At 48.7% G+C, this 27,589-nt stretch overlaps 1 protein-coding gene across 3 annotated transcripts in view; it reads left to right on the top strand.

Annotated features, from left to right (window-relative positions):
• Positions 1–27,589, top strand: part of MYH14 (myosin heavy chain 14) — a 74,807-nt gene that overhangs the window by 36,912 nt on the left and 10,306 nt on the right. For all 3 annotated transcript variants that reach the window (XM_072968552.1, XM_015242796.2, XM_072968554.1), the window contains exons 19-35: positions 1,344–1,413; positions 1,573–1,733; positions 2,806–2,914; positions 5,045–5,176; positions 6,008–6,214; positions 8,872–9,009; positions 10,179–10,302; positions 10,885–11,056; positions 13,328–13,540; positions 14,102–14,246; positions 14,879–15,085; positions 17,897–18,001; positions 18,093–18,245; positions 19,463–19,711; positions 22,727–22,939; positions 25,100–25,312; positions 26,454–26,615. In XM_072968552.1, the coding sequence (XP_072824653.1) occupies positions 1,344–1,413; positions 1,573–1,733; positions 2,806–2,914; positions 5,045–5,176; positions 6,008–6,214; positions 8,872–9,009; positions 10,179–10,302; positions 10,885–11,056; positions 13,328–13,540; positions 14,102–14,246; positions 14,879–15,085; positions 17,897–18,001; positions 18,093–18,245; positions 19,463–19,711; positions 22,727–22,939; positions 25,100–25,312; positions 26,454–26,615 (2,773 nt within the window). The remainder of the gene's footprint in view (positions 1–1,343; positions 1,414–1,572; positions 1,734–2,805; positions 2,915–5,044; positions 5,177–6,007; positions 6,215–8,871; positions 9,010–10,178; positions 10,303–10,884; positions 11,057–13,327; positions 13,541–14,101; positions 14,247–14,878; positions 15,086–17,896; positions 18,002–18,092; positions 18,246–19,462; positions 19,712–22,726; positions 22,940–25,099; positions 25,313–26,453; positions 26,616–27,589) is intronic.

Raw genomic sequence — 27,589 nt, 5'->3', positions numbered from 1 at the left:
TCAATGTATAAGAAGCCAGTAATATGGTAAATACTATTACAAAAATTATGCTTTACACAAGCTGTATATAGCAGCACCACCCGTAAGAAATAGAACATGAGCCCCGTATACAATTTAAAATTTTCCAGTAGCCATATTTTTAAAGTTAAAAAAAAATCCAAAAGAAAAAAAAAATTAAAAAAAACTAAAAAGAAACAGGTGACATTAATGATAACAAGATATTTTATTTAATCCAGTACATCCAAGATATTAAACAACTTTAACATGTAATCAATATAAAAAATGAGATATTATGCATTCTTTTTTTTTCTACTAAGTCTTTGAAATATGTCGTGCCTTCCACCCATAGTGCATTTCAGTTCAGACACTAAATTTCCAGTGGTCATGGTGAAATGGAATCCTATCAAAACAATGAAATTGTGTTTAACAGAAAAATAGTTTACACTGCTTCAGTTTGTAAATTTTAATTGCTCTTAATTGAAAGAGAATGCAATTAAAACCCCAGTTCCTCAACTGCCCCAGCCATGTCCCAAGGGCTCAGTAGTTGCCTGTGGCCAGTAGCTGCTGCATTGCTGCAAGTCTGCAGTTTCCTACTCAAAGTGTGGTCCCCGGACCAGCAGCATCAGCCTTACCTGGCAGCTTGTTAGATGTGCAGATTTTCAGGCCCTACCTCAGACTTACTGAATTAAGATCTGCATTTTGACAAGATCCCTGGTGATTGAGAAACTCTAATACACGCAAGTTTCTCAATACCAGTCATTAAATATCAATTAATTAATATTAATATATTACATATTATATGTGTACATATGTATGTGTATATATTGTATATATCAGATGCATTATTTTTAATGACATGTCAAGATCCTGGAGAGGGCACAGCAGAGGAAAGGCTCTAAGGACAGATATGTGTATGTTTATGAAATGTCCTTTCAAAATTCTGAGTTGTACTCAGAAACGTGAAAGAAACAACTGGAAAGCACTTAGCTCAGGACTCGACAAATAATGAGCTCAAAAACAGCTGCAATTTGCTGTTACTCTCACACTTCCATTCGGAGACTCACCTTTGCTTTATGTCTCGGGGACATATGGTGGTGGTCTAATTAAACACTCAATCAGCACGCAGTGTGTCCAAGGAGTGGGAGCTTTTACTGTCAATGTTGCCATTGGTGGTGGTGGTAATGCTCTCAGCCTGGTGTGTCACCCTTGGTAATGTTTGTTTTTCTTACTGTTCTTATTGCTGTCACTGTTACTGCTATTTGTCACTCTGAGCCCAGTGCCTGGCTGTGGGCACAGTTTGCTGTTACTCTTCCTTACCCTCCATGCCTCCCTACCCGCTGCAGGTACGAGATCTTGACACCCAATGCCATCCCCAAGGGTTTCATGGATGGGAAACAGGCCTGTGAGAAGATGGTGAGTGTTTAGTGGAGGCTGGGGGGGGGGGGGGTGCAGGTGTTTGTGTGTGTGTGTGTGTATACACCTTTGCCACGGTCTCAGGTGGTGGTGGTGAGGAGCTGGGACCTCCAGTCTCATCACTCCTCCTTCTCAAAACCCCTCCCCCACCCATCACAGATCCAGGCCCTAGAATTGGACCCCAACCTCTACCGTGTGGGACAGAGCAAGATCTTCTTCCGGGCGGGGGTTCTGGCACAGCTGGAAGAGGAGCGGGACCTGAAGGTCACAGACATCATCGTGTCCTTCCAGGCAGCTGCCCGGGGATACCTGGCTCGCAAGTGGGGCTCCGCACTATCTCTTGGGTCACATTGACCAAGGCTGGGTCAGGGAGGGGTTGTCCAGATGGCCCAGAGGCTGGGCAGGGAGGAGTTGACTAGATAGCTCTAGATGTCAAGCCCTCCAAGATGGTAGATGGGCTGAGAAACAAAAGGATGGAGCCACTAGGTGTCCAGGCTTCATGGTTCTGTAGTCCCTGAGGCTCCTACGGGCAGACCCTGTGTTGAGTGATGCTGGGAACATGGGAACACAGAGAAGAGCTAGACTCAGCCTCAGGGTGACCAACTGTCCCAGTTTGCCTGGTACCGGAGGTCTCCCAGGATGCATGACTTTCCATGTTAAAACAGAGTAAGCCTCCAGGCAAACCAGGTTGAAGGGGTCACCTTAATGGCCAGTCCCTCGAGGGATTCCAATCTGGAGGGGGAGACATACACCCACACAAAGTGTCACAGTCCAGGGTGAGATGTGCTTTGATGAGGGTTGAATAGGTGCAGCGAGAGGCCCTGCAGACCAGGGAGACGAAGGAGGGTGAGAAAGGTGTTCCAGGTAGGAGTGACAGCTGGTGCCAAGGCCTGGTGACGTGAGGATCTGGCATATTTCAGGAATGTGGGGAGCTTGCAGAGACTGCTTCTCTCTTGGAACTGGCTCAGAGGAAGGATCAGGGAATAAGGGGCTCCCCAAACACCACGCTGAAGGGCAGGGACCTTGTGTGGGGGCACTGGGGAGTCATGGGAGGAGTAGGTCAGCTGTGGATGTAGAAATACCTCTCTGGAAGCATGTCAGAGCTGGGAAGCTGCGGAGGAGGCTGGGGTGAGGGTCCAGGTGGTGGGAGGTGAGGTCTGAACTGGAGCTGGGGCTGTGGGGACAGAGAGAAGGGGACAGGGCCAAGAGAGTCAAGGACAGGACTGATGGACTTGCACACAAAAAAGGTCTCTAGATAATAGAACAGTGCTCACACCCAGCAGGCATTTCATAATGGTTGACTAACTGGAGAGAGCTTGGCTCCCTTGCTCAGGGGACAGGGCCTGGAGGGGCCAAGCCTCCACTCCCCCACCTGCCCATCTCCCCACCCAGGGCCTTCCAGAAGCGGCAGCAACAGCAGAGCGCCCTGAGGGTGATGCAGCGGAACTGTGCGGCTTACCTCAAGCTGAGACACTGGCAGTGGTGGCGGCTCTTCATCAAGGTGAGGGCACCTGGAGAGGTGGCCCAAGCGGTGAGCAGACAGGACCTCAGGGGCAGGTCTGCTTGGGCAAGTGACTTCCTCAGTTCTGGCCTCAGTTTTCTGTATCTGTAAAATGGGACTAGTCAGCCCAGCCTTTGTCAAGAATCCTGACAGGTGACAAACAAGTGACCAAAAAATCTGACTCAAACCAACATGGAGAAAAGATACAGGACAGCTTTAGAAGCAGCTGGATCTCAGGTTGAATCGGGGGTCCCCACGACCCCCTAGGATTCAATGATTCGCTGGAAGGGCTCCCACAACTTTAAAAAGTGGTTACGCTCATAGCTTTGGGTTATTACAGTGCAAGGATGAAGATTAAAATCAACAGAGGTATAAGGTGCACAGGGCAGAGTCCAGGAGAGACCCAGCACGAGCTTCCAATTCTCCAATCCCAGGAGAATCATACAGATAGCGCTTAATTCTTTCAGAAATGATGTGTGAAAACACATGTGGATATTGCCATCCAAGGAAGCTCACCCAAGCCTTAGTGTCTAGGGTTTCTGTGAGGGTCAGTCACATAGGCATGGCTGACTGTCCACATGGTTGACCCTAGTTACTCCAGCCCCTTGACCCCAGAGGTCAAGGTAAACAAAGTCACTCTTATCAGGCAGGATATTCCAAGGATTTAGAGATTATCTCCCAGGAGCTGGCCAAGGGCCAGTCCTTTCTTTGAAATGTGCAGGATTCGGACAACCCAGACCTGCTGAGTTAACCATTTCTGGCACAAGGGCCCAAAAAATGATGTCAGTCATTCGACATTCTGGGCCTGCCATCTGATTTTTCACGGTGATGATCCCTGCAGACTTTTCCCACCTGGGGGGCCACCAGCTAGGCCAGTGTGGTCTTTTCTCATCTCTGAGCTCCAGCCAGAGTCATATGACCATCCCAGAACCAGTCCCGACACATTAGATGAGCCAGGCTGGTGTCACACACCTGCCCAAACCAGAATGGCACAGCCAAGTGTGTGAGCTTGGAGGCAGGGTGTTTCCCCCATGGGAAATCAGAAAGGAGGAAGGAAGATGGAGATTTGGAGGCAAAAACACAGCTGTTCAGTGTAATTCTGAATACGATGTCTGAGCTGTCAGTCTCCAGGCCCTTAGCCAGTGTTAACTGAGTGCCTACTCTGTGCCAGTAACTTTTGAGGGGCCAGTGATAAAATGGTAAATAAAAACAGACCATGCCCTGCCCCATGGAGCCCACGGTCTAGGGCTGGGGTTGGTAAACTGCAGCCCATGGGCCAGACAAGTATTTTTGTAAATGCCCATTGATTATTATATTGTCTGTGGCTGTTTTCACGTTCCAGCAGCTGAGTGGAGTAGTTAAAACAGACAGACTAGTCGCAAAGCCTCAAATATTTCCTAGCTGGCCCTTTAAGAAAAACTGCCCCTACCATAGCAGAGTCTGGGGGCAGGGGGTGTGGCTTACCAGGCATCCCAGAATAAATCCCACAAACTATTAGAAAGTTATAGCTGTGATCAATGCTATGAATTTGTACCAAAAAGAGATAATCGAATAGAAAAGAATCAAATAGAGGGGAGGCAAATTAGAGCTGAGCAGAACCCAACAGAAAGCAACAGAACAGACACGGTCGGAGTGTAGCACACTTAGCAAGGGGGAGGGCGGTTTTGTGAAACTTCCGTTTTGGTTATTTCTGGGCGAATGCCACCTGTCACTCCAGCCTGAATCACACAGTACAAAGTGCATCTCTCACTCTGGAACTTGGGTTAAAAACTTTGGGGAACACTGCGCTAGAGAATAGCGGCAGCCGTGTCTCTCTCTTTGCAAAAGGATCGCGTTGCAAAAAAAGGAACACATTTAGTGCCGCTTGTCTTGTACCCAGGCTGTTCTGGGGTCTTTGCAAGTGTTAACTTCACTCATTTCGAAAACCCTGCGAAGTAGGGGCTGTTATCGTCTTCACTTTATAGATGAGGACACTAATGAGCTTGTCCGAGTTCACCCAGCCAGTAGTGGACGAGCTGGCATGGGAGCCTGAGAATGGGGCTGTACTCAGAGCGGGAGCTCTTAGCTTCTGAGCCCAGAAGCCTGGCACGGTGGGAGCCAACTGGTCCACCACCCCGCCTGTGCCCCTAGGTGAAGCCGCTGCTGCAGGTTACGCGGCAGGATGAGGTGCTGCAGGCGCGGGCCCAGGAGCTGCAGAAAGTGCAGGAGCTGCAGCAGCAGAGTGCCCGCGAGGTGGGAGAGCTCCAGGGCCGGGTGGCACAGGTAAGGGGCGGGGCCACTGGGTGAGGGCAGGGTGTGGGCGGGGCGTCCAGCGGTGGCGGGGTCGGGGTAGATTGGGGGCGGAGCGCCAAGGTTTACTGGAGCCTGAATAGAGGTGGAAACTGGTGTGGTTGAGCGGTGAGGTGCAGGTAGCAGGGTCCTGGGGATGTAGCCAGGGTATTGGGTCGGGGTTGGGCTGGTGGCCTCCGAGCCAAGATGCTCTGGGGGCTGGACCGCCATCGGGGCAGGGGAGGGCCCGGCTAGGTGGCAGGGCTACCGTATACAGGCGGTGGACTTTTCACTGTTGCCACTGTTTCTGGCATCTTAAAATAGTGCTGAAGCAAACCCCTTCTTGAGCGTTTTCCTGTTTGCCTTTTCGAAATTATTTCCTATGGTTAAATTTCTGGGCGTAGGAGTAGAAAACAAAATGTAAGATGATAGAAAGTCCTCTCTGGGGCTATTTGAAAGATGGACTGGAGATGAAGCAACGAGGCTGGGAGGTTGGGAAGAGAGTCTGTTGGGAGAGATGAGGCCTAAGCCCGTTAGGGTTATAGGGACAGAGAGAGTTGGGGCAGGACGGGTGGAGTGGGGACGATGGGCTGTAGGGAGGTGAGGAAGAGGGAGGCACCCAGGGGTCTGACTCTGTGACTAGGGGGATACAAGGTCATCTTGAGATGGTGAGCAGGTTGGGGGATTGTCTTCCACCCTCCCACCCTCCCCCCAACCCAGGCCTCAAATGGCAAAGTAAATCAGGGGGCAGGAGGAACCTGGGGATCCACTGAGGGCCATCCTGGGCACCGCCTGATGACCATTGCCTTCCTATCTCGCCCCCAGCTGGAAGAGGAGCGTGCCCGCCTGGCAGAGCAACTGCGAGCGGAGGCAGAATTGTGCTCTGAGGCTGAGGAGACCCGGGTGCGGCTGGCAGCCCGAAAGCAGGAGCTCGAACTGGTGGTGTCGGAGCTGGAGGCCCGTGTGGGTGAGGAGGAGGAGTGCAGCCGCCAGCTGCAGACAGAGAAGAAGAGGCTGCAGCAACATATACAGGTCTGGGCCCTGCCCCAGGGTTCCTGAGGCACCTTCCCCTACTGTCTACTCCACCTGACCCCAACTTTTGCTTCAGCAAACGCTGTCTCTTTTGGCCATGAATTGAAAGAAAGAAAGAAAGAGGAAGAAAAAAAAAAAAACCTCAGCTCAAAATGGCTTAAACAAAAAGAATACTTTTTTTTCCTTTGCTTCAAATAATGGGAGACTCCAGAATGGATAAGCTTCAGGCATGGCTGGATCCAGGTGCTCAAGCGATAGCTTCAGTATTGTGCCTCTCTCCCTTTCCTGACTCCCTTTGCCTCAGTGCTACTGCATTCAAAGGCAAGCTGCCCTCCCATGATTCCCCTTCAAAATCCAGTTTGTATTTTCCACTTAAGGTACATCTCAATTCAGATGCTAAATTTTCATTGGCAGTACTTTATCTGCATTTGTATTTCATAACATCTTCAGTGGAAAAGAGTAGATGAAGGCCCCCAAGTTGTTCCAAACATACGTAAAATTTTCCCAGTGATTGAGTGACTGGTTTTAAATTGGAAAGAAATTCAATTAAATTGAGAATTCAGGTCCTAAGTCATACTGGTTACATTTTAAGAACTCAGTAGTGTTTTAGTCACCTCCTCTTGACCCCACTGGGGAGGAATCCTGCCCTAGGGTTATGAAGATGGCCTAACACACCCCACCTGATCCTGGACAGATGCAATAGACAGCAGGTTACTAGTTATACATCCCCACAGCCTGAAGGAGGCAGACACCATGCCACAGACTCACACTGGAGTTGCACTCAGGAATGGAGTGAACAAGCTGCAGCTGTGGGAGGGTAAGGTGACCCCTGGTTCCTGCAAGAAGATGTGATTGGTTTGTTTAAATAACTGGCAGGACCAGCAGGTAATTGAAGTTCACTACACACAGATGTGTAGGTACCATGTATGGTCCCCATGATATGGAGGGTTATTTGGCTAGGGGACCTTGTCTTTGGTAGCAGGATGGGTAGGAGGACTTGTGGTTAAGCCATTATAGGTCCTCCCAATTCTACCATATAAAGCCACATATAATGTGGAATTTTAAAAAATTGAGGTATAATTAACATATAACATTATATTATAACTTTTAGTATATAAAACATGTAATATATTTTATATATTATATATAACATAGTATTATATAATTATAATATATTAGTTTCAAGTGTACAATATAATGATTTGATATTTGTATATATTGCAAAGGGATCACCATAGTAAGTCTAACATCTATCACCTTACATAGTTCAAAAAAATATTTTTCTTGTATTGAGGACTTTTAAGATCTACTCTGTTAACAACTTTCAAATACACAATAGAGTATTATTAATTATAGTCGCCATGCTGTACATTACACAGCCGTGACTTATTTTATAACTGGAAGTTTGTCCCCTTTAACCCCCTTCTCCCATTTCACCCATCTCTCCCAATACAACCCTCACCTCTGGCGACCATCAGTATGTTCTCTGTTATCTCTGAGCTGCTGGTTTTTTCTTGTTTTGTTTTTGGATTCCACTGATAAGTGAGATCCCACGTATCTATCCTCGGTTCTGACTTCCTTCACTTAGCATAATGCCCTTGAGGTCCATCCATGTTGTTGCAAAATACTGAATCTTAATTTCCATTCTCACACTGCAGATGCCACATGTGCCCAGTCACTGCCATAGCAGACAGTGCCTGTCTCTACGACATGTTTATTTATTGTTTATTATCTTCACACGCACACAAGAATGTAATTTCCACAAAGACAAAGATTTCTGTCTCTCCTTGGTGCCTCGAACAGTGCCTGGCACAAACCAGGCACTCAATAAATGCTTGGGTTTGTTTTGTGGGGGTTTTTTTTGGGGGGGTGGTTCTTGTTAATTTATTTTACTTTTCTTAAAAGTTATACAACTGATGGGGGTAGGGTATAGCTCAAGTAGTAGAGCGCGTTCTTAGCAGGCATGAGGTTCTGGGTTCAATCCTCCTCTAAGAATAAATAAGCCGAATCACCTCCCCCACCAAAAAAAAAAGTTATACAACTGAATTTCTCAAAATAACATTTTATTTTTTTTTTATTTTTATTTTTTGGAGGGAAGGTAATTAGGTTTAGTTATTTATTTTTTGGAGGAGGTACTGGGGAATGAACCCAGGACCTTGTGCATGCTAAGCATGCACTCTACCACTTGAGCTATACCTTCCCCCCTCAAAATAACATTTTAAACCTAAGAAAATTTAAATTCAAATATACAGACTAACCTTTTTAGCTAATCAAAACTACAAGTATTTCACAATTTACAAAATTGGTCTCTGTGATTGATATTTCTTTTGCTTCAGAGAAAACACAAATTGTGTTTGTCATCATAATAGTCCATTCATTAATGCCTAAAATCTAATAACCGTGTCAAAGCTCTAACATGTCAATAAATGCTTATTGAGCTAAAGAATGAAACAGGAGGACCAGTAGGGGGTGGATCCTTTCCCGCCTTGCCCATAGTGTGAACCCGTCTAAGCCACAAGCCCCAGGGTTGGGGGCACAAGCCCCAGGGTTGGGGGGCTGGTGTCGGTGAACCATTCCCTCCACCCCATCCTTCCCACCACACCCCCGCACCCCGGCCTTGGGTCCTCACCCCTGCCTACCCCCTCCCCCAACTCCAGGAGCTGGAGTCCCACCTCGAGGCTGAGGAAGGAGCCCGGCAGAAGCTGCAGCTGGAGAAGGTAACGACAGAGGCCAAGCTCAAGAAGTTTGGGGAGGATCTGCTACTCTTGGAAGATCAGAACGCCAAGCTGAGCAAGGTCAGTGGCCCAAGAGCTCCCAAGGGCTGGGGAGGTGGGCTCGCTGGTGCAGATGGTCCCCAACTGAATGGGCGTGGCTGTGTCCCAATAAAACTTTATAAACTCAGGCAGTGGTCTGGATTTGGCCTGCAGGCTCTGGTTTGCAGACCACTGAGCTTAAAGCAGACTCAACCCAGATTCGAGGGGAGGGGAATGCGACTCTGCCGCTGTCTGGGACACAGTGAAGGATCTGGCACTATCTTTAACCTGCTGCAGCCAGGACTGAGCTAGGCACAAGCGATGTGGCATTTAATCATCTAGAGAACAATTTCTGCCCTCAGGCATGAAGGAAAGGGGATGCTGGATGAGTCACCCCAGGAAATAAACATAATCACACGTTGTGAACTAATTATAAACTGTTAGAAAAGAACAAAAAACTGCCAATCGGGGTGGCCTGACCTGTTCTAGAGGTGGTCAGGGCAGATTTCCCAGAGGCAACAGTGCCTGAGAGTTGAGAGCTCAAGGCTGCACCAGAGTTTTGAGGAGCATTCCTTTGATGCAGTGGCTCTTCTACTCTGTTTCTTTCTTTCCTTTGAAGGCAGTGCCGACCCACTGCACTGATTTCCAGAACCTCTCACAGGTTGAATAGCACTGCTCCAGGCCAGGGCTTCTCAAACTTTCCTGTGCCCACGAGTCACACGGAGAACTTGTTAATATGCAGATTCTGATTCGGCAGGTCTGGGGTAGAACCAGAGATGCCATTTCTAACAAGATCCCCTTTGGTGCTTATGCACCATTGGTCCATGAACCCTCCTTGAAGTAGGAACAAGGGCCCAGGACTCACGCGGGAACGCAGCAGATGGAAGATGTTCGCTGCAGTGTTGTTTGTGATAGCAAAGGATTCGAGTCAGGCTCACTGTCCAACGGTCTGGTGATGGGTTAATGAATGGGGGTGTCCTTCAAATAGTGGAAGTCTCCACGGCAGTGAACAGGTGGGGACAGATAGGGGTGGGCTGGGTCAGTGGACCCTAGAGCATGGGAAAGGAGGCAACGGAGTGGGAGCAGGAGTGTCGGGGAAGGGTGGAGATGAGCGGGAACGCAGATGGGAATGGCACTGCCAAAGATGAGGGTCAGGTGGAAGCTGCCACTGGCCCACTCCTGACCTCCCCCCACACCACCACCACCCTCAGGAGCGGAAGTTGTTGGAAGAGCGTCTGGCTGAGTTCTCATCCCAGGCGGCCGAGGAGGAGGAGAAAGTCAAGAGCCTCAATAAGCTTCGGCTCAAATACGAGGCCACAATTGCGGACATGGAGGGTGAGTGCCCGCCCCCCAGTGGAGAGCTGCGCATGCTCCAGCGGGGAGCGGGGTTGAGGGGGACTTCAGGCGCTGTGGGTCTCAGTGGTCATATCTGCTAAATGGGGCAGGAAAGCTGGCACAGAACAGGTGTCCTCTCAGCTCTGAAGTTATTTCTGTGTCCTCAAGTCCAATTCTTTTACTGTCTCACCATGTCTTGGGTCACTCTATCTGATGGTCCCGCTAACTTTCGTGTTTATTTGTTTGTTTGTTTGTTTTTTAAGTCTCACTGTCCCTTGCTATTGATTCAGACGCAGAAACAGAAGGGAGAGAACCCAGGAAGAGGCTGGGGAGGCAGGGAGGACAAGGCAGGGCAGAGAGAGCCAGCGAGCTGGAGCAGGGGCTGTCACCGGGTGGCGGGGAGGAGGGGAGGACAGCAAATGGGGTCTGGCACCGAGTCTTGGGGATAGTGGGTGGGCCCAGGGAAGGGGAAACGGGAAAGAGGAGGCAGGGTGGAAAGATGCACAGCTCAGCGTTTAGCCCCCAAGTGCCAGGGCGAGTGGGTCGGCTCCCTTGCGCACTGGCCCCCGCTCCTGCCTCCAGACCGCCTCCGGAAGGAGGAGAAGGGCCGCCAGGAGTTAGAGAAGCTGAAGCGGCGGCTGGACGTGGAAGGCTCGGAGCTGCAGGAGCAGATGGCAGAGCAGCAGCAGCGGGTGGAGGAGCTGCGGGTCCAGCTGGGCCGCAAGGAGGAGGAGCTGCAGGCCGCCTTGGCCAGGTGCGGGGGCGGGCTGCCAGCGTGGGGGCGCCCCAGTGAGACCCTCCTGAGTACAGAGCCTGGCCCAGCCGCTCCCAAGCCATGCACACGCCACCCCACTTTGAGCCTCGGTGTCCCCTTCTGTAATATGGACAGAGAGTTCCAAACCTACCTGATTACCAAAAAGCTGAACCGAAACCAGGCCCTGGATGTCTAGTAACTTGCACAGTTCTGAGTGCATCCTGGGTGCTAGAAAGTGGTATTTCTTCTCCTCCTGCTCAGCCTCTCAAAACCCAACCACCCAGAAGCCACTGTGATTTGATAAGTGGTCTGACTGTCTTCTGAATCATAATTTTTTTAATTGAAGTACAGTCGATTTATAATTTTGTGTTAATTTCAGGTGTACTGCATAGTTATATATATGTATATTCAGTTATATATATTTTTTCCCCTTTTCATATTCTTTTTCATTATAGGCCATTACAAGATTTTGAGTATAGTTCCCTGTGCTATACAGTAGGACTTTTCTGTTTATCAGGAATCATAATCCTTATAACTAGTCATTCACAATTATTGAGCACCAACTGTGTGCCAGATAAAGCACTCAGTGTTTCAAATGCTTTTTACCCACTGTGACTCACGCGATCCGAGGAGCCCTTGTGTATGGGTGCAGCTTGATTTCAGAGATGTTAAAATGTAGGGAAAACATGCATCTTGGAATCGATGGGACATGGGGCTCGCAGAGGGTGGTTAACAACACGCACCCTGGAGCCTGATTTCTGAGTTCCAATCCCAACTCATCCCCTTTTGGGCCATGTGACCTCACCCAAGTGACAGCACCTCTCTAGCCTCAGTTTCTCCATCTGTAAAATGGGGGTGATTATAGAAGCCACTACTGGGGTTAGTGTGGGGATTAAATAAGAAAGTGCTTATAATGTGCTTGGCACACCCTAAGCCCTCCATAGATGCTGCATGTCTGTTCCTACCTTTTTTTTTAATGGAGGTACTGGGGATTGAACCCAGGACCTTGTACATGCTAAACATTCGCTCTACCACTGAGTTATACCTTCCCCCCTACTTTTTATTTTTGCTATTTTTTCCCCCTTCTCTTTTCTATTCAGGTCAAATACACATAAAAGATACCATTTTAAAGTACAATTTAGGGAAGTGGGTAGAGCTTAGTTAATTAAAAAAATTTGTTTAATTAAGTGTACAAGTCAGTGGCGTTCGGCACACTCACGATGTTGTGCAACCACTACCTCTATCCAGAACATTTTCATCACCTCCAAAAATAAAAAAAATCCTATTAAGCAATCACTCCCCATTTCCCTCCTCCCCTCAGCTCCTGGCAACCACCAAACTGCTTTCCATCCATGTAGGATTTGCCGATTCTTACTATTTCACAGAAGTGGAATCATGTAACACACAGCCTTTCGGGCTCTTATTCTCATTGCCTTCCTCATGGCAGCCTTGTGAAGTGGGGTGGGACTGCCCTCCCACAGACCAAGAGCTGTAGTTCAGAGCAGGTGTCATTTGCCAGGGCAGGTGGCCCAGGAGGGGATACAAACCGTGACCGGCACATCTCCCTGAGCTGTTCAACCCACAGTCCACACTGCCCCTCCATTCAGATTCTCTTTGGAAGAGTCAGTTCCCATAGGGGTTATGAGGAGGGATCCTGGGGTTGGCTCTGCCACTCACTGGCCATGTAACCAGGGCAAGTACTTTCCTGCTCTGTGCCTCAGTTTCCTTGCTGGGCATAAACTTTATGTGAGATGATAAAATAAAGGGCTCCTGAGTGGCAGGAACTTAGTAAGTGTCCCTGTGATTACTGGTGGTGTCAGTTCCCATTTTACAGCTAAGAAAGCTGAGCCTCTGAGTACTGGAGGCGCATGCCCAAGGATAGAGCTGGAGTTTTTTTTTTTTCCTTTTTTTTTTTTGAATTGAAATATAGTTGATTTACAATGTTGTGTTGGTTTCTGGTGTACAGCATAGTAATTCAGTTATACATACATATTCTTTTTCATACTCTTTATCATCATAGGTATAAGCTATTGAATATAGTTCCCTGTGCTATACAGTAGGACCTAATTTTTTTATCTATATATTTACATATAGTAATGTGTATCTGCAAATCTCAAACTCCTAATTTATCCCTCCCCCTTCCCCAGAGCTGGGATTTGAACCAGGGATGGGCCACCCCTAAAGTCCACGTCTGACCCCATCAGCCCCAGAAATCATTCCTGAGCCCTGCCTGCCCCTGTACCAACCTTCTGGTCCTTGTCCACCCACTAGGGCAGAGGAGGAGGGTGGGGCCCGCACGCAGCTGCTCAAATCCCTGCGGGAGGCGCAGGCAGGGCTGACTGAGGCCCAGGAGGACTTGGAGGCTGAGCGAGCAGCCAGGGCCAAGGCGGAGAAGCAGCGCCGGGACCTGGGTGAGGAACTCGAGGCACTGCGGGGCGAGCTGGAGGACACTCTGGACTCCACCAACGCACAGCAGGAGCTCCGGTGAGGCTGGGCTGCCTGCTGCTGGTGCGGGGCGGGCACATGCAGGGCTGGGTTGGGGGAGAGAAGGATTTGGATCCAAGCTCTCCATCTGCATGAATGTTTAGTCATTCAACAACTGTTTAGTGGGCACTGTCCCCAAGTCAGGGACAGAGTTGAGTCAGACTCAGGCATTGCCCTCAGGAACTCCCAGGCTGGGGGTAGGAAGATTCAGCCAAAGACAAGAGCCAGTTCAGAACAAAGTGAGCTTTAATGGAGTAGCACAGGGCATCATGGATGATAAGAGAAGGCCTCTGGACCATATCTATGGGTGGGAGTCCAAGAAGGCTTCCTTGAGAAGGGGCCTTTTGCATAGGGTTTTGAAAGATGGATAGGAGCTCACCCTTAAAGCTACACTCCTCCTGCAACATCACCACCCAGACCCCTGGGGGAATGTAGAGTGAGGTCCCCATCCTTAGAGGGAAAGAATAAAAGGAGGCACAACCAGTAGTTGGGGGCTCCTCCAAAGTCCCAGACTTCCTCTAGTCTGAAATTTTGTTTCCTGTCCCCCTCCCCCTATAAAAGTTCCAAGAGGGAACAAGAGGTGACAGAGTTGAAGAAGGCACTAGAGGAGGAGACGCGCATTCACGAGGTGGCGGTGCAGGAGCTGCGGCAGCGCCACGGCCAGGCACTGGGAGAGCTGGCGGAGCAGCTGGAACAAGCCCGGAGGGTGAGTGGGGGTGGGGGCAGGGGGTTCTGGGGAGCCATGCAGAGGGGAAGCAGGATGCTGGGTTGGAGGAGGACCTCTGGCTATTTCCAGACCAGCCCATCTCTCTGGGGTTCTCTCCTCATATATTTATGGTCCTGTCCCATCTTTCATTCAGCAAGCATTCATTGAATACATACTCTGTCCCTGGGATGGTACTGGGAACCCAGCTGTGAACCAAACAACCAATACCCCCTTCCCTCATGGAGCTCACATTTTAGCAGATGAGGCAGAGAGTAAACAATCTAAACACGTTCATAATGTGTACTGGGGTCATTAGTGCTGGGAAAATGCTGGTGGGGGAGGGTGTGTTGTGATTTTAAATAGAGAGGCCATGGAGAGATTCTGTGAAAAGTGGCCTCTGAGTGAAAAACTGAGGGAGGTGATGGGTGAGCCATCCCAGCATTATGGGGAAACATATTCTGGGCAGAGAGAATAGCCAGTGCAAGTATCCTGAGGCAAGAGTGTGCCTGGGTCTTTAAGGAACAGTGAGAAGTTTTAGAGGGGATAGATAGTGCAAAGGTTCTGGGGCATGCACATGCCTGACCTGATTAGAAAGAGAGTCATAAATAGATGCTGTCTCTCTCCTCAACCAGGGCAAAAGTGCATGGGAGAAGACCCGCTTGGCTCTGGAGGCCGAAGTGTCTGAGCTGCGGACGGAGCTAAGCAATGTGCAGACTGCGCGTCAAGAGGGTGAGCAGCGGAGGCGCCGCCTGGAGTCACAGCTGCAGGAGGTGCAGGGCCGGGCTGGTGACGGGGAGCGGGCACGAGCAGAGGCTGCTGAGAAGCTGCAGCGAGCCCAGGTGAGTGGGATAGCCAGGTCAGGGGTGGTCTCTGCTGTGTGACTTTGGGTGAGATGCCTACCCTCTCTGGGCTTCTGTTTGATCCACATCAACCCTATTGCCCCTTCCAACTTTTCTTACATAATCACACATAAATAGCTAGTATTTGATGAATGGTTATTATACACCAAACATCCTGTGTTACTAAAGCCTCCTGATGCTCCTTTGAGAGAAGTGCTAATATTGTTCCCATTTTACACACAAGGAAACTGAGGCCCAGGGAGGTGAAGTTGATTGTCTAAGGTCCCTCAGAGCCAAAGCTCCAACGAATCCAGGCATGACTGACCCTGTAGCTCTTAACTCTTCCACAGCGTCCACCTTCTACCTTCTTATCTTCTGGCTTTAAATAATCTACAGTCTGATTAGAAAAACCCAGTATGAATACTTGGAATTGTGTGAGGACAGCATCACACTGTGACTTCTAAAACCATGTGGGGTTTTTCATTGTAATTTTATTATTTTTTTTAACTGACCAATCCCTGTTTATTATTGAGAATACAAACAAGCGGAAAGAATAGCTTTTTATTCCCTAACCCTACCAGGGAAGAAGACCATTATAGTTTTTAATTTCCAGATTAAAATAGTGTATTAGTTAGGGTAAAAGTTAAGCTGCTATAACAAAAAGACCCCAGAATTCATCAGCTTGAATAAAAGACATGCACCTTTCCCTCTCAAGAAATAGGCTCAGAGTAAGCAGTCGAGGCTGGCAAGACACTGTGCTCCATGAGATCACTCCATCATCCCTGAGGAGGTTGACCTCACCTTCAGAGTAAAATCTGGATGGTGGGCACATATGTGCTCCAGCTCAGGAAGGAGCAAAGAGAGGAAGAGACAAACTTTGCATACATCACTTGGCTTGCATTTCATTGTCCATATCATCATCACATGACCACAGCCAATTGCAAAGGAGGCTTGGAAATGTAGTTTGTAGCTGGCAGCCATGAACTTACTTAACAGCCTGTCATGGGATCAGGAGAATGGATTTGGAGGGACAGTTAGGGTCTGCCCCAGGGGAATCATGCTACGTAGTGGTCCCTGTACTAAGCACTTTATATATTACATAAATAAAAGTGACATCAAGAGTAGAGTTTGGTGGCTGATAACAGGAGTTCTAGGCTGCACTATTCAGAAGAACTTTCTTCCATGATGGGAATGTCCTGTAATTGCACTATCCACCTGGCTGTCAGGCACACAGCATGTGGCGAGTACAACGGAACTGGATTTTTATTTTAATTACTCTAAATTTAAATAGCCACCTGAGGCTAGTGGCTACCCTGTTGAAGAATACAGCTCTAGAGCCATTCTGCCTGGGCTTAAATCTCAGTTTCACCCTGCAGAGCTATGTGACCTTAGGCAAATTGCCTAACCTCTCTGTGCCCCAGCTTCCCTTTGTGTAAACTGAGAATAATAATGGTATCTACCACATAGACTTGGTGTGTGGATTCAGTTAGCCTGTACTTGTAAAGCTTTTAGCGTAGTTCCTGGACTCACAGCAAGCTCTCAGGAACTGACAGGTGTACCTATTTATGGAGCACAAGATACATGCCAGGCACAAAGCAGAACTTGATCTTCTCTGCTGGGCAGAAATCATTTGCAACTCAGCCGTCTTCTTCGCATAACTTCACAGGGTAGGTCAACGAGAGTTTGCTTCCCTTGGATAGTGAGGTGAGCCTGAGGTGGGCCTGTTAGACAGTCCTGTCCCATCAAAAGGACGCTCGGTCATTGCCTCGTGTTATTTCCAAGTTTCCAGACCAGTTTTCTTACCAGCCAGAATGTGAACCCAATCTGGCTTGTTTAGTGAACCTTGAAAAGGGAGAGAAGGAGTTGCAGGTTAACACATGTGGGCTGGAGACAGTCATCCAAGAAACATTCACTGAGCACCTACTGTGTGTCAGGCCCCTTCATGGGCCCTGAGGTCCCAGCAGGGGACAAAGCAGAAGAGGTCCTCCTCTGGTGAAGGCAATAGTCCATGGGGAGGACGGTGGGGAACCACTTCCTGACTCCTACAGCAAAGAAACCCGTGGCCAGGGGCTGTACCCAGTATCATCATGGTGGTGATTTGGGTGCGGTGGGAATAGCTGGATTGAAATATAACACATACCATAGAATTCACCCATTTAAAAGTTACAATTCAGTGATTTTTAATATATTCACAGAGTTATATAGTCACCACCATAACCTAATTTTAGGACATTTTCATCACCCCGAAAAGAAACCCTGTATTCCTTAGCTCCCATTCCCCAATGATACCAAGGCCGCCCCAGCAATCACTGATCTATTTTCTGTCTCTTTAGAGTTTCTATTCTGGACATTTCATATATATGGAGTCAGACCATACTTGCCCTTTGGTGTCTGGCTTCTTTCACTCAGCAGAACGTTTTCAAGATTCATCGGCATTGTAACATCTATCAGTCTTTTGCTATTTTTTCATTTCCAAATGATATTCCTAATGAGACCACATTTTGTTTAGCCATCATCTGGGAATGGACATCTGGGTTGTTTCCACCTTTCAACTACTGTGAACAGTGCTCCTGCGAACATCCCTGTCTGCGTTTTTGCATAGACATCCATTTTCATTTCTCTTGGGTACGCACCTCGGAGTGGAATTGCTGGGCTGTTCAGAGACTCTACCTTTCATCACTTTAAGGAGCTGTCTTCTGCAGCTGCATCATTTCACGTTCCCACCAGCAGTGCATGGTGGGGATTTGAGGTGGGGGAGCAAACGGGGCAGCTGGCTGTAAGCCATTGTTAGAAGGTGTCCCTCCCCCACAGGCTGAACTCGAGAATGTGTCCGGGGCACTGAGCGAGGCCGAGTCCAGAGCCATCAGGCTGAGCAAGGAGCTGGCCAGCATGGAGGTCCAGCTACACGATGCCCAGGTGACCCCTCACCACCTGCCCACCCCTCCACACCCCCGGCTTCCCCATCCTTCTGCCCACACCTAACATCCATTCTCCCATCCATCTCCAGGAGCTGCTGCAGGAGGAGACCAGGGCGAAGCTGGCCCTGGGCTCCCGGGCACGAGCCCTGGAGGCTGAGGCGGCAGGGCTGCGGGAGCAGCTGGAGGAGGAGGCGACTGCCAGGGAGCGTGCAGGCCGGGAGCTGCAGACTGCCCAGGCCCAGGTGAACAGTCCTGGAGGGGGGTCTCAAGAGGACACCTAGTCTACCAACCTGCTCCTCCTGGGTCCCCTGGCTCGGGGTGGCCCTGTGGCCCAGTGTATAATAGGCCAGACCCCTGCAAGCCATACCCACCTCTGTCTCTCCCTGTGCCCCAGAGCCTATCTGTGCAGAGCCCTGTCCCTCCTGTCCCCGATTCTCTATCCACACGGCCCCAGCCTTGCTCAAACCTCATCCTCTGCCACCTGAATCCTCATCGCAGCCTCCTTTCAAACCTCCCTGCCTCTAGCCTCTCCCCTTCCAGCTCAATCCTTCACCTGGTCTTTCTACCCCCAGAGCTGACCCTGCCCTTCCCTCCCGTGGCTCCCCAGCTTCCCTTGGAGAAAACCCATGCGTCTCAGCTGGGTGTTGGAGGCCCTGCATTCTCTGGTTTTCCCCTCATCTTTAGCTGTGTTTATCTCTCACCTCTCTTTCCCAGCTTCACTTGGAAAAACCCATTTCCTTCTTCAGAACTTAGCATTAGCCTCTCCTGTTCTGAAAAAAACCCTAACTTCCCACCTCTGAGCTCCCACAACCCTTCTTTCTCCTTTGTCCGCACTCCAGTCTCCCTTGCTGGAACTGTCTTTGCCCATGAGTCCCCCCACCAGACTGGGAGCTCCTTGAAAGTGGGACTCCATCACAGTTACACCTGGGTCCCCAGCATAGGCCAACATAGGACCTGATGTACGGAGGGCCTTCAGAAATGCTTGTTGAATGAATGACTGATGAATGCATGTCTGAGAATATCCTTCTTTAACTTGAAAACTCCTATGCATACTTTAAGATCCATTGCAAATGCCCCCTCTTCTAGGAAGTCTCTCTTGAAAGTTCTAAACAGATTTTGAACCTCTCCCATGGACTCCCATGGCTCCCATATTTCTACCTTAGTCTCTGTCACCCTGGTTCTCAGTCTCCCTCATCAGGCTGAGGGTTTCCCAGGACAGAGCCCAGATCTGATTCATCTTCTCGGTCCCAGTGGGAACAATTTTAATCCCCTGGAGGAGCTAGGGCTCATAGAACTCACAACCTCATCCATACTCCGAGGCAGAAGCACCCAGTGGAGTGAGTATTTCCCTCTTCAGGCCTCAGTCTCCTAATCTGGGAAATGGGGACCCTACCAACTTCCCCCTTGGTCACAGCCATGAGTGCCATCCTCCCTCTCTCTCCTCCCCATCCCCTCCCAGCTCTCAGAGTGGCGGCGGCGCCAGGAAGAGGAGGCAGGGGCACTGGAGGCAGGGGAGGAGGCCCGGCGGCGGGCAGCCCGAGAAGCTGAGGCCCTGACCCAGCGCCTGGCAGAAAAGACGGAGGTGGTAGAGCGGCTGGAGCGAGGCCGCCGCCGGCTGCAGCAAGAGCTGGACGACGCCACCATGGACCTGGAGCAGCAGCGGCAGCTCGTGAGCACGTTGGAGAAGAAGCAGCGCAAGTTCGACCAGGTGAGGCACCACGGGTTACTCCCGAGCATGGAAATCAGGATGGTAATCCACGCTCCCCGTGGTCGCAGGGAGGAATCAGTAACACGTGATATCCCAGCTCAACTCCGAACCTGGGAGGACCTTAGGGCAAGATGCCGCTTCCCTCTGAGCCTCTGTAAAATAAGACACCCATCCATCCTGGCTTATGTCTCTTGTCCCGAAATCATTACTGGGAGTGCCCACCTTTACTCCCAGGGTGTCCTAAAGGTGCACCAGTGGGTCCTTAGGAAAGATTAAGTGACATAATACATCTCACTTCTTCTGGTGACTCACTGTGGACCTCGGGCAAGCTGCTTGGCCTGTTTCAGCCTCAGTTTGCCCATCTGAGAACTGGAGGTAATCTTCAGCACCTGGCAGTCCGAGGATGCGATAAAATTCACAGAACCCCAGAGCATTAAGATCAGGCAACCCTGGGGTTCAAATCCCAGCTTGGGCCCTTGCTGGCTGTGTGGCTTGGGCAAGTGGCCCGACCTCTCTGTGCCTTGTTTTCTTCCTCCAGAAAATGGGAGAGTCATTCTTTTGCCTTTATTTTCGCAAGGTGTTTTCACTGGCTGTTGAATTCTAGGTATGCAGTTTTATCCTTTTGCACTAGGAAGAGATCATTCCATCATCTGTGGCCTCCATTGTTTCGGATGAAAAGTTAGTGGTTGTTCAAATCATTATTTCCCTGTAGACAATGTGATGTGGTTTTCTAGCTGGTTTCAGTTTTTTCTCTTTATCTTTGGTTGTTAGCAGTTTGACTATGAAATTCAACGGTGGGGTTTTGTTTTTAATTAATTTTTGGTATCCCCTAGAATTTTATATAATTTATTTTTCTATAAATCTCATTTTCATCTGGCTTCTTCAGAATAATTACTTTGAGATTCATCTATATGTTTACGTGCATCAATCACTTATTCCCTTTTTTTCGTTCCTGCCGAGTATTATTCCTTTTGAGATGAACCACATTTTGAAAAACATTACCCTGTCGATGAACATTTGAGTTGTGTCTAGTTTTTAATTGTTATAAATAAAATGGTTGTCTTTCTAATAGGATATAGTGGCTTTAATTCACATTTTCCTAATGAACAGTGATGTTGAGCATCTTTTCATGTGCTTATTTGCCATCTATACATCTTCTGTGGGGAAAAGCCTATTCAAATCTTTTGTCTTATAAAAGAAATTGGGTTGTTTCTTCTCTCACTGTTGAATTTCAAAAGTAAATTACTTAATTATTTATTCTGAATACAAGTTCCTTATCAGGTATATTGCTTTGCAAATATTTTCATCCCGTCTATGGCTTGTCCGTACATTCTCTTAGTAGTCTTTCAAAGAGCAGAAATTTTTCATTTTGATGAAGTCCAGTTTATTAATTTGTTATTTTGTATGTTATGCCTTTGGTTTTGTGTCTCTGAGAAATCCTTGCTGAACTTAAGATCACAATGGTTTCCTCCTTTGATTTTTTTCTAAAAGTTTTCTAGATTTAGGTTTTACATTTAGGTCTATGATCCACTTTGAGTTAATTTTTTTCAGATGCCTTTAAAATCCAGCATTTTTTTTGCATTCTTTTTTTTATTTCTGGTATACAGCATAATGTTTCAGTCATACGAGTTAATTTTTATATATAGTGCTCTCAGGGCTCCAAGTTCAGTTTTTATGTATCTGGATATTCAGTTGTTCAAACTGTATTTTTAAAAAAGACTCTCTCTACTAACTTGCTTTTACATAGATATTGAAAATCAGGTAGCATTAGTTCTCCAATTTTTTCTTCGTTTTTGGAGTTAGTTTGCCTCTTCTTGCATTTCCATCTGTGTTTTACAATTTGTCAATTTCTACACATATACGCACAAATCCTCCTGGTTTGAGATTGTTCTGAATCTATAGGTCAGTTTGGGAAAAATTGACATCTTCATGATACTGAGTTTTCTGGCTCAGGAGCATGATATATATGCCCATTTATTTAGATCTTCTTCAGATTTCCAAATGTTTCATTTTTTATGCTACTTTGAATGGTATTATTTTTATTTCAATTTCTGATTGCTCATATATAGAAATACAATCGATTTTGTATATTGATCTCATATCCGGCAATCTAACTAAACTCCCATATTGGTGCTAGTAGATGTTCTATAGATTCCATTGGATTTTCTACATAGATGATTAGGTCTTCTGTGAATAAAGGCAATTTTACTTCTTCCTCTCTTCTTTCCCTTTCTTCCGGGACCCCAAGAACATGTATGTTTGACTGCTTGATACTGTCTCACAGGTTATTAAAGCTCTGCTAACTTTTTTTTATAATTTTTTTTCTTTCTCTGCTCTATTCAGATCATGTCAGTTGACCTGTTTTCAAGCAGACTGATTCTTCTGATGTCTCCATGCTGCTCTCAATTTCATCCAGTGACTTTTTGATTTCAGCTGTCATATTTTGAAGTTTAGCATCTTTCTTTGGTTCTGTTTTACAGTGTCAGATCCCTCCTGAAATAACCCTGACTCTTCCGCCATTGTATCCATCTTGTCCTGAAACTTACATACCATAGTCAAAGTTCTGTATGATAATCCCAGTCTCTAGGTCATCTTGGGGTCTGTTTCTATGGACTGATTTTTCTCTTGACTTTGACTCCCATTCTCTTCCTTTCTTGCATGTCTTGTAAGTTTTATTGTTTGTAAATTACTGTATCTTAAAAAAAAAAAAGTGAAAGTTGAAGGACATTTAAAGAATATCTGAGGGTTTTTTTCCTACCCCTACCCCAACAGAAAGAAAGAAACACCCTTTCCCCTGTTGGGTATCCAGAGTGAGGGGCTGATCAGTTGGATCCATTCAAGAGTTGAGCTGGTTTGGGACATGGTGGCGACTTTAATCCCTCTACCTCCCTCTTGTGTCTCTGCCTCTGTCTGTCTGTCTCTCTCTGCATCCCTGGCTGCTCCCTCTTCTCCATTCCCTTGTACACTCCTCTCAGCTAACCTATTTCCCCCCACCCATCTCCCTCGCCCCGGAAGCTCCTGGCAGAGGAGAAGGCGGCCGTCCTGCGGGCGGTGGAGGAACGTGAGCGGGTCGAGGCGGAGGGCCGGGAGCGCGAGGCTCGGGCCCTGTCCCTGACACGGGCCCTGGAGGAAGAGCAGGAAGCACGGGAGGAGCTGGAGCGGCAGAACCGGGCCCTGAGGGCAGAGCTGGAGGCACTGCTGAGCAGCAAGGATGATGTCGGCAAGAGCGTGAGCAGACCCTGCTTCCGGATTCGCGCGTGGACACGCACATGTGATGTCGGGGCCACATACACACACAGGCGCTCCCCACACAGGGTGTGAAGGGAACCAGCTCTCGAGTCCCATGTTCATGCCCAAGCACAGGACAGGAGGGGGCCGTCGACCAGACATATATGTTCATGCATACAGGGTGCAAGGAGAATCTTCTGCCAAACACGTGTTCATACCCACACAGACAGAAAGTAAGGAGGGCCGGTCACCAGCACGCGTGTTCTTGGGCATGTACCCAGAACACGAGGAGAATTGTCCATGGAACACAGGTGGTCCCCTGTTCCCTGAGAGCTGTTCACAAAACATACATGTTCACATGTGCATTCATAGAATGTGAGAGTCTTCCATGAAACACACCTGCTCGTGTGTACACACGGTGCATGAGAAATGCTCACCTTGGGTGTGCAAACATGTGAAGAGAATTTATCAGAACATACAGCTTGAGAACCACTCCCCAAACATACACATACCACATACACCCCCCCAACATGCACATACGTGCATATACACACACTGTACAGATACACACCACGTGCATACATACCACAAACACACACACACCACACTCAGTGTGAGGACACCCCACCTTGCCACCCCCTGACTCCACTGAACATACGCAGGCTCGCCTACCAGGCCTCTGTCTTCCCCCAACTCATCCTTCCCTCCCAAGCCTGTGAGGGGTCTCCCAGGCCTGTTCCCAGTCCTCACTTACCCAACCAGTATCCCAGCCTCCCAGCCTCATGAAAGGTCTAACACACCCTCCACTCCATCCTTCCTTCATTTGCCCAACAACTATAATTATGGAGCACCAGCCAGACAGGCCTGGGGACACAGGCTACCCTGAGTAATGGTGGGAGGCCCTGGTAGAATCCGTGTTTGATTGGGTCCCTGGGCAGAAACAGTCCCAACATCCTTTTTAACTGCCAAGCAGCATGCTCCCAGGTGTGGGATGGATGAGGGCTTTATTTTCTCTGCACACTCTGGCACTGATCTGATGGAGCTTTTAGCGAGGCATGGAAAGAGCCGCCATCCCCGTGACTCACCCTTGGCCTGCAGCCCTGGGGATAATGGAGCCAAAATACAACTCAGGCTCAAACTACTAAGTCCTTTGGGGAAATTGTTGAGATTTATAGTGACTTCAGTGGCCTTTGTTGGAAATTGGTTGGTGATGGGAAAAAGTTTGATCCTTTCAAGTAAGCATAGTTGATTGGCAGGTGCCAAAGCAGAAGGGAGACCATTTGGTCCTTTTGAAGAGCTAAAAGTAGACACCGTCACTGTAGCATTTCCATGAGGGTCATTAGGTTGGGCTGATACACAGATGTAGTCCTTGCCCTGCGAGCTCACAGTCCAGTAGGGGAGGTGGGTATTGCACAAAAAGACACATAAGTGCATGTTAAGTGACCACTGTGACCAGGGCTGAATCAGAGAGGGGCTCATTGCCAGGAGCATGGGTGATAGGGAGGCCCTGAAGGTCAAGGGATGCTTCTCCGAAGAGGTGACAGTTAAAGAGAGGCTGGGGTGGGGGTGGGGGTGGTCTTCAAGAATTAATAAGCTCAGGTCTTCTTTCACAGGATGTTTGAGGTTTTAATTTACACCTCCCTGAAAGGTCTGGAAACCTCCACTCTGAGAAAAAAATAGAAGTAGATAGTGGATTGATAATATCCTGGGGAGTTGGGCAGAAACCAACACCAATAACTCTGTTGTCTTCAACCCATTTCCACATGGGATTCCCAAAGATGAAGCCACAGTGAAGTGAGCTCACAATCCAAAATCACAAAACCTATGCAGACATAATCCACCATAAGCAAGAGTTAGCCAATCTGACACTTGAATTGGACCCTCAAGAGCTTTGGATAATAAAATTATCATGCATATGTTTTTAATAAAATCTGTCTGAGGATGATTCAGAATGAGACACCTAGTAGATAGGTGCCCAGGAAGTGTTGAACCTATGAATGAATGAACAAAGCAGGATGGGCACATCCACTTGTTGCCTCCCCCTCATCAGGCAAAGCTCCCCTCACTCTAGCCTGGGATAGATCTTGGATCCTGACCTCCCCCAACCCTCATGCCTGCCAGTGACCCAGATGCCCAGTGCTCACCCTCCTTCCCAACCAGGTGCATGAGCTGGAGCGAGCCCGCCGGGTGGCAGAACAGGCAGCCAGCGACCTGCGAACGCAGGTGACCGAGCTAGAGGATGAGCTGACGGCCGCCGAGGATGCCAAGCTGCGCCTGGAAGTGACCGTGCAGGCTCTCAGGGCACAGCATGAGCGGGACCTGCAGGGCCGTGATGAGGCTGGTGAGGAGAGGCGGCGGCAGCTGGCCAAGCAGGTATGGGCATGCCCAGTGGGAGGCTGTGGGGCGCCCAGCCAGCTGGCAGTGCCCTGGTGCTTATAGGCACCTGCTACTCAGTGTTTCTACCCAAGTCCCTCCTGCTAACCAGCCATCCTCCTGTTCCTGAACACATTCATCCACCATAAGCCATGCACCCCCACACACATCCTGTTGACCTGCTGATGTACTCAGACATCTCCCATCCACCAAACCATCCATCCACCCATGTACCACCCCAACTACTGAGCCACCCAACCACCCCTGACACCACCTCCCCACCCACCAGCGCTTCTACACAGCCAACTTTGCCTCCACCTTCTCCTCCGTCCACCCAAATACCCTCTCCCAAGCAACCTCTCCCTAGCCCAACCACTCCTCTATGGACTCAACCCCAGCCCCTCCACACTCCAACCCACCGATGCACTCTTGATGAGTTCGTCTGCACCCTCTTCATCCACAACCTTCCTTGTTCATTTATTCCCTCACCCACTTCCTCATTCCCTCCATCACTCTCTCCCTCCACACCCTTCATTCACTCATTCCGCATTCAGTCGAGGAATGTCCTGTGGCCCACAGTGGGCACAGCTCTCCACTAGGTGATGAATGCTGAGCATGGGAGGGATGGGTCAGCTCTGTGTGTCGGAAAGACCCCTCTGGGGCCATGTGGGCAGTAGACTGGAGCCGGAGAGACAGAGCTGGGAGGCCCTGGAGGAGAGATGAATTGGGGATCTGAGGCTGGGGGTGTTTTCTTAATCTTTCCTGGCCCCACTGATCCAGCCATGGGCTCATCCAGGACTTTGTCCTGGGGGCACTGGGGAGCCATAGGAGGGTCATGAACAGGGGAGGGACAGTGCCAGCTCTGAGTGTAGAAGGACACTTCTGGAGACTTCTGGAATGCGCTGGAGGGGAGAGATGGGAGCCAAGAGAAGTCTGGGGCCAGGGGCAAGGATGAGGCCTGAGCTGGGGCTGTGGGGTCAGAGAGGATGAGTTGGATTTGCGGTGGAGAGAAGCAAGGGGCAGGAGGAATGGGGCTAGAGGCCTGGACAGGGGCTGGAAGATGGACATCTATGTCACGAGCCTCTAGAGGGAGGCTGGGTCTCTGGTCCCCTGAGCCTGCCCCTGCCGGCCTCGCCCCCAGCTGAGGGATGCCGAAGTAGAGCGAGATGAGGAACGCAAGCAGCGTGCGCTGGCCGTGGCCGCTCGCAAGAAGCTAGAGGCAGACCTGGAGGAGCTGAAGGCCCAGAGCGCGGCCGCCGGGCAGGGCAAGGAGGAGGCTGTGAAGCAGCTGCGCAAGATGCAGGTAAGGGGTGGGGCTTAAACCCGTGGAGAGGGGCGGGCGCAGGACCAGTTTGGACCCCGCCCTCTCCATCCCAGGAGCTGCACCCAGATTAGCCAACAGTTTTATAAATATGCATGCCCCAAAGGCTCACTTGGATTTTTTTTTTTTAATGGAGATACTGGGGAATGGAGGTACTGGGGACTGAACCCAGCACCTCGTGTATGCCAAGCATGCGCTCTACACCCCCACCCTTGGTTCCTTTCATATTTTTTATTGCTTTTATTTAAAAAGCTTAATTTTTAAGTCCAGTGTCCTCATTTTATTTCACTTTGGAATGGAAATACCTTAGGAGTCCCCATCCACAACCCCCTTATGAAAGTTATACATGATTGATTTAAAATTTGGGGCGGGGGGGATGGTGTATCAGTTGTAACAAATGTACCACTCACTTTGCTGCGGAATGTTGACAATGGAGGAGGCTGTGCTTATGTGAGGGCCGGGGGCTGTCTGGGAAATCTGTGTACCCTCTACCCAATATTGCTATGAACCTAGACCTGCTCTAAAATGTAAAGTCTAATTTTTAAAAAGTATAGACCTAGGCTGTCCAATGCAGAGAGTACCAGCCCCATGTGGCTGTTAGACATCTAAAGTGTGGTGGGCCCAAAATCCAAGTTACATGCTACATTCTGAAGACTTCATACAAAAAAGAAGTAAAATATCTCAATAATTTTATATTGATTATAAGTGGAAATAACATTTTGGATATATAGCTGAAATAAAATATAGTATTTAAACTCTTTTACCTGTTTCTTTTAAACCTTTTTAATATGGTTACTAGAAAATGTAAAAGGCCATATGTCCTTGCAGTTTATTCCTATTTTTTCCTTGTCTTTTTTCCTTTTTTTTTTTTTATTATTTAGTTAGGGTTTTTTTTTTTTTTTTTGCTTTTTTTTTTTTTTTTGGTGGGTTTTAGGTTTCTGTCTTTTTTTTTTTTC

The sequence above is a fragment of the Vicugna pacos genome, chromosome 9 (assembly GCF_048564905.1).
Source record: "Vicugna pacos chromosome 9, VicPac4, whole genome shotgun sequence".
In the NCBI taxonomy this organism is placed as follows: Eukaryota; Metazoa; Chordata; class Mammalia; order Artiodactyla; family Camelidae; genus Vicugna; species Vicugna pacos.
Note: the sequence above shows the minus strand (reverse complement) of the source record. Positions and strands in the feature narration are given on the sequence as shown.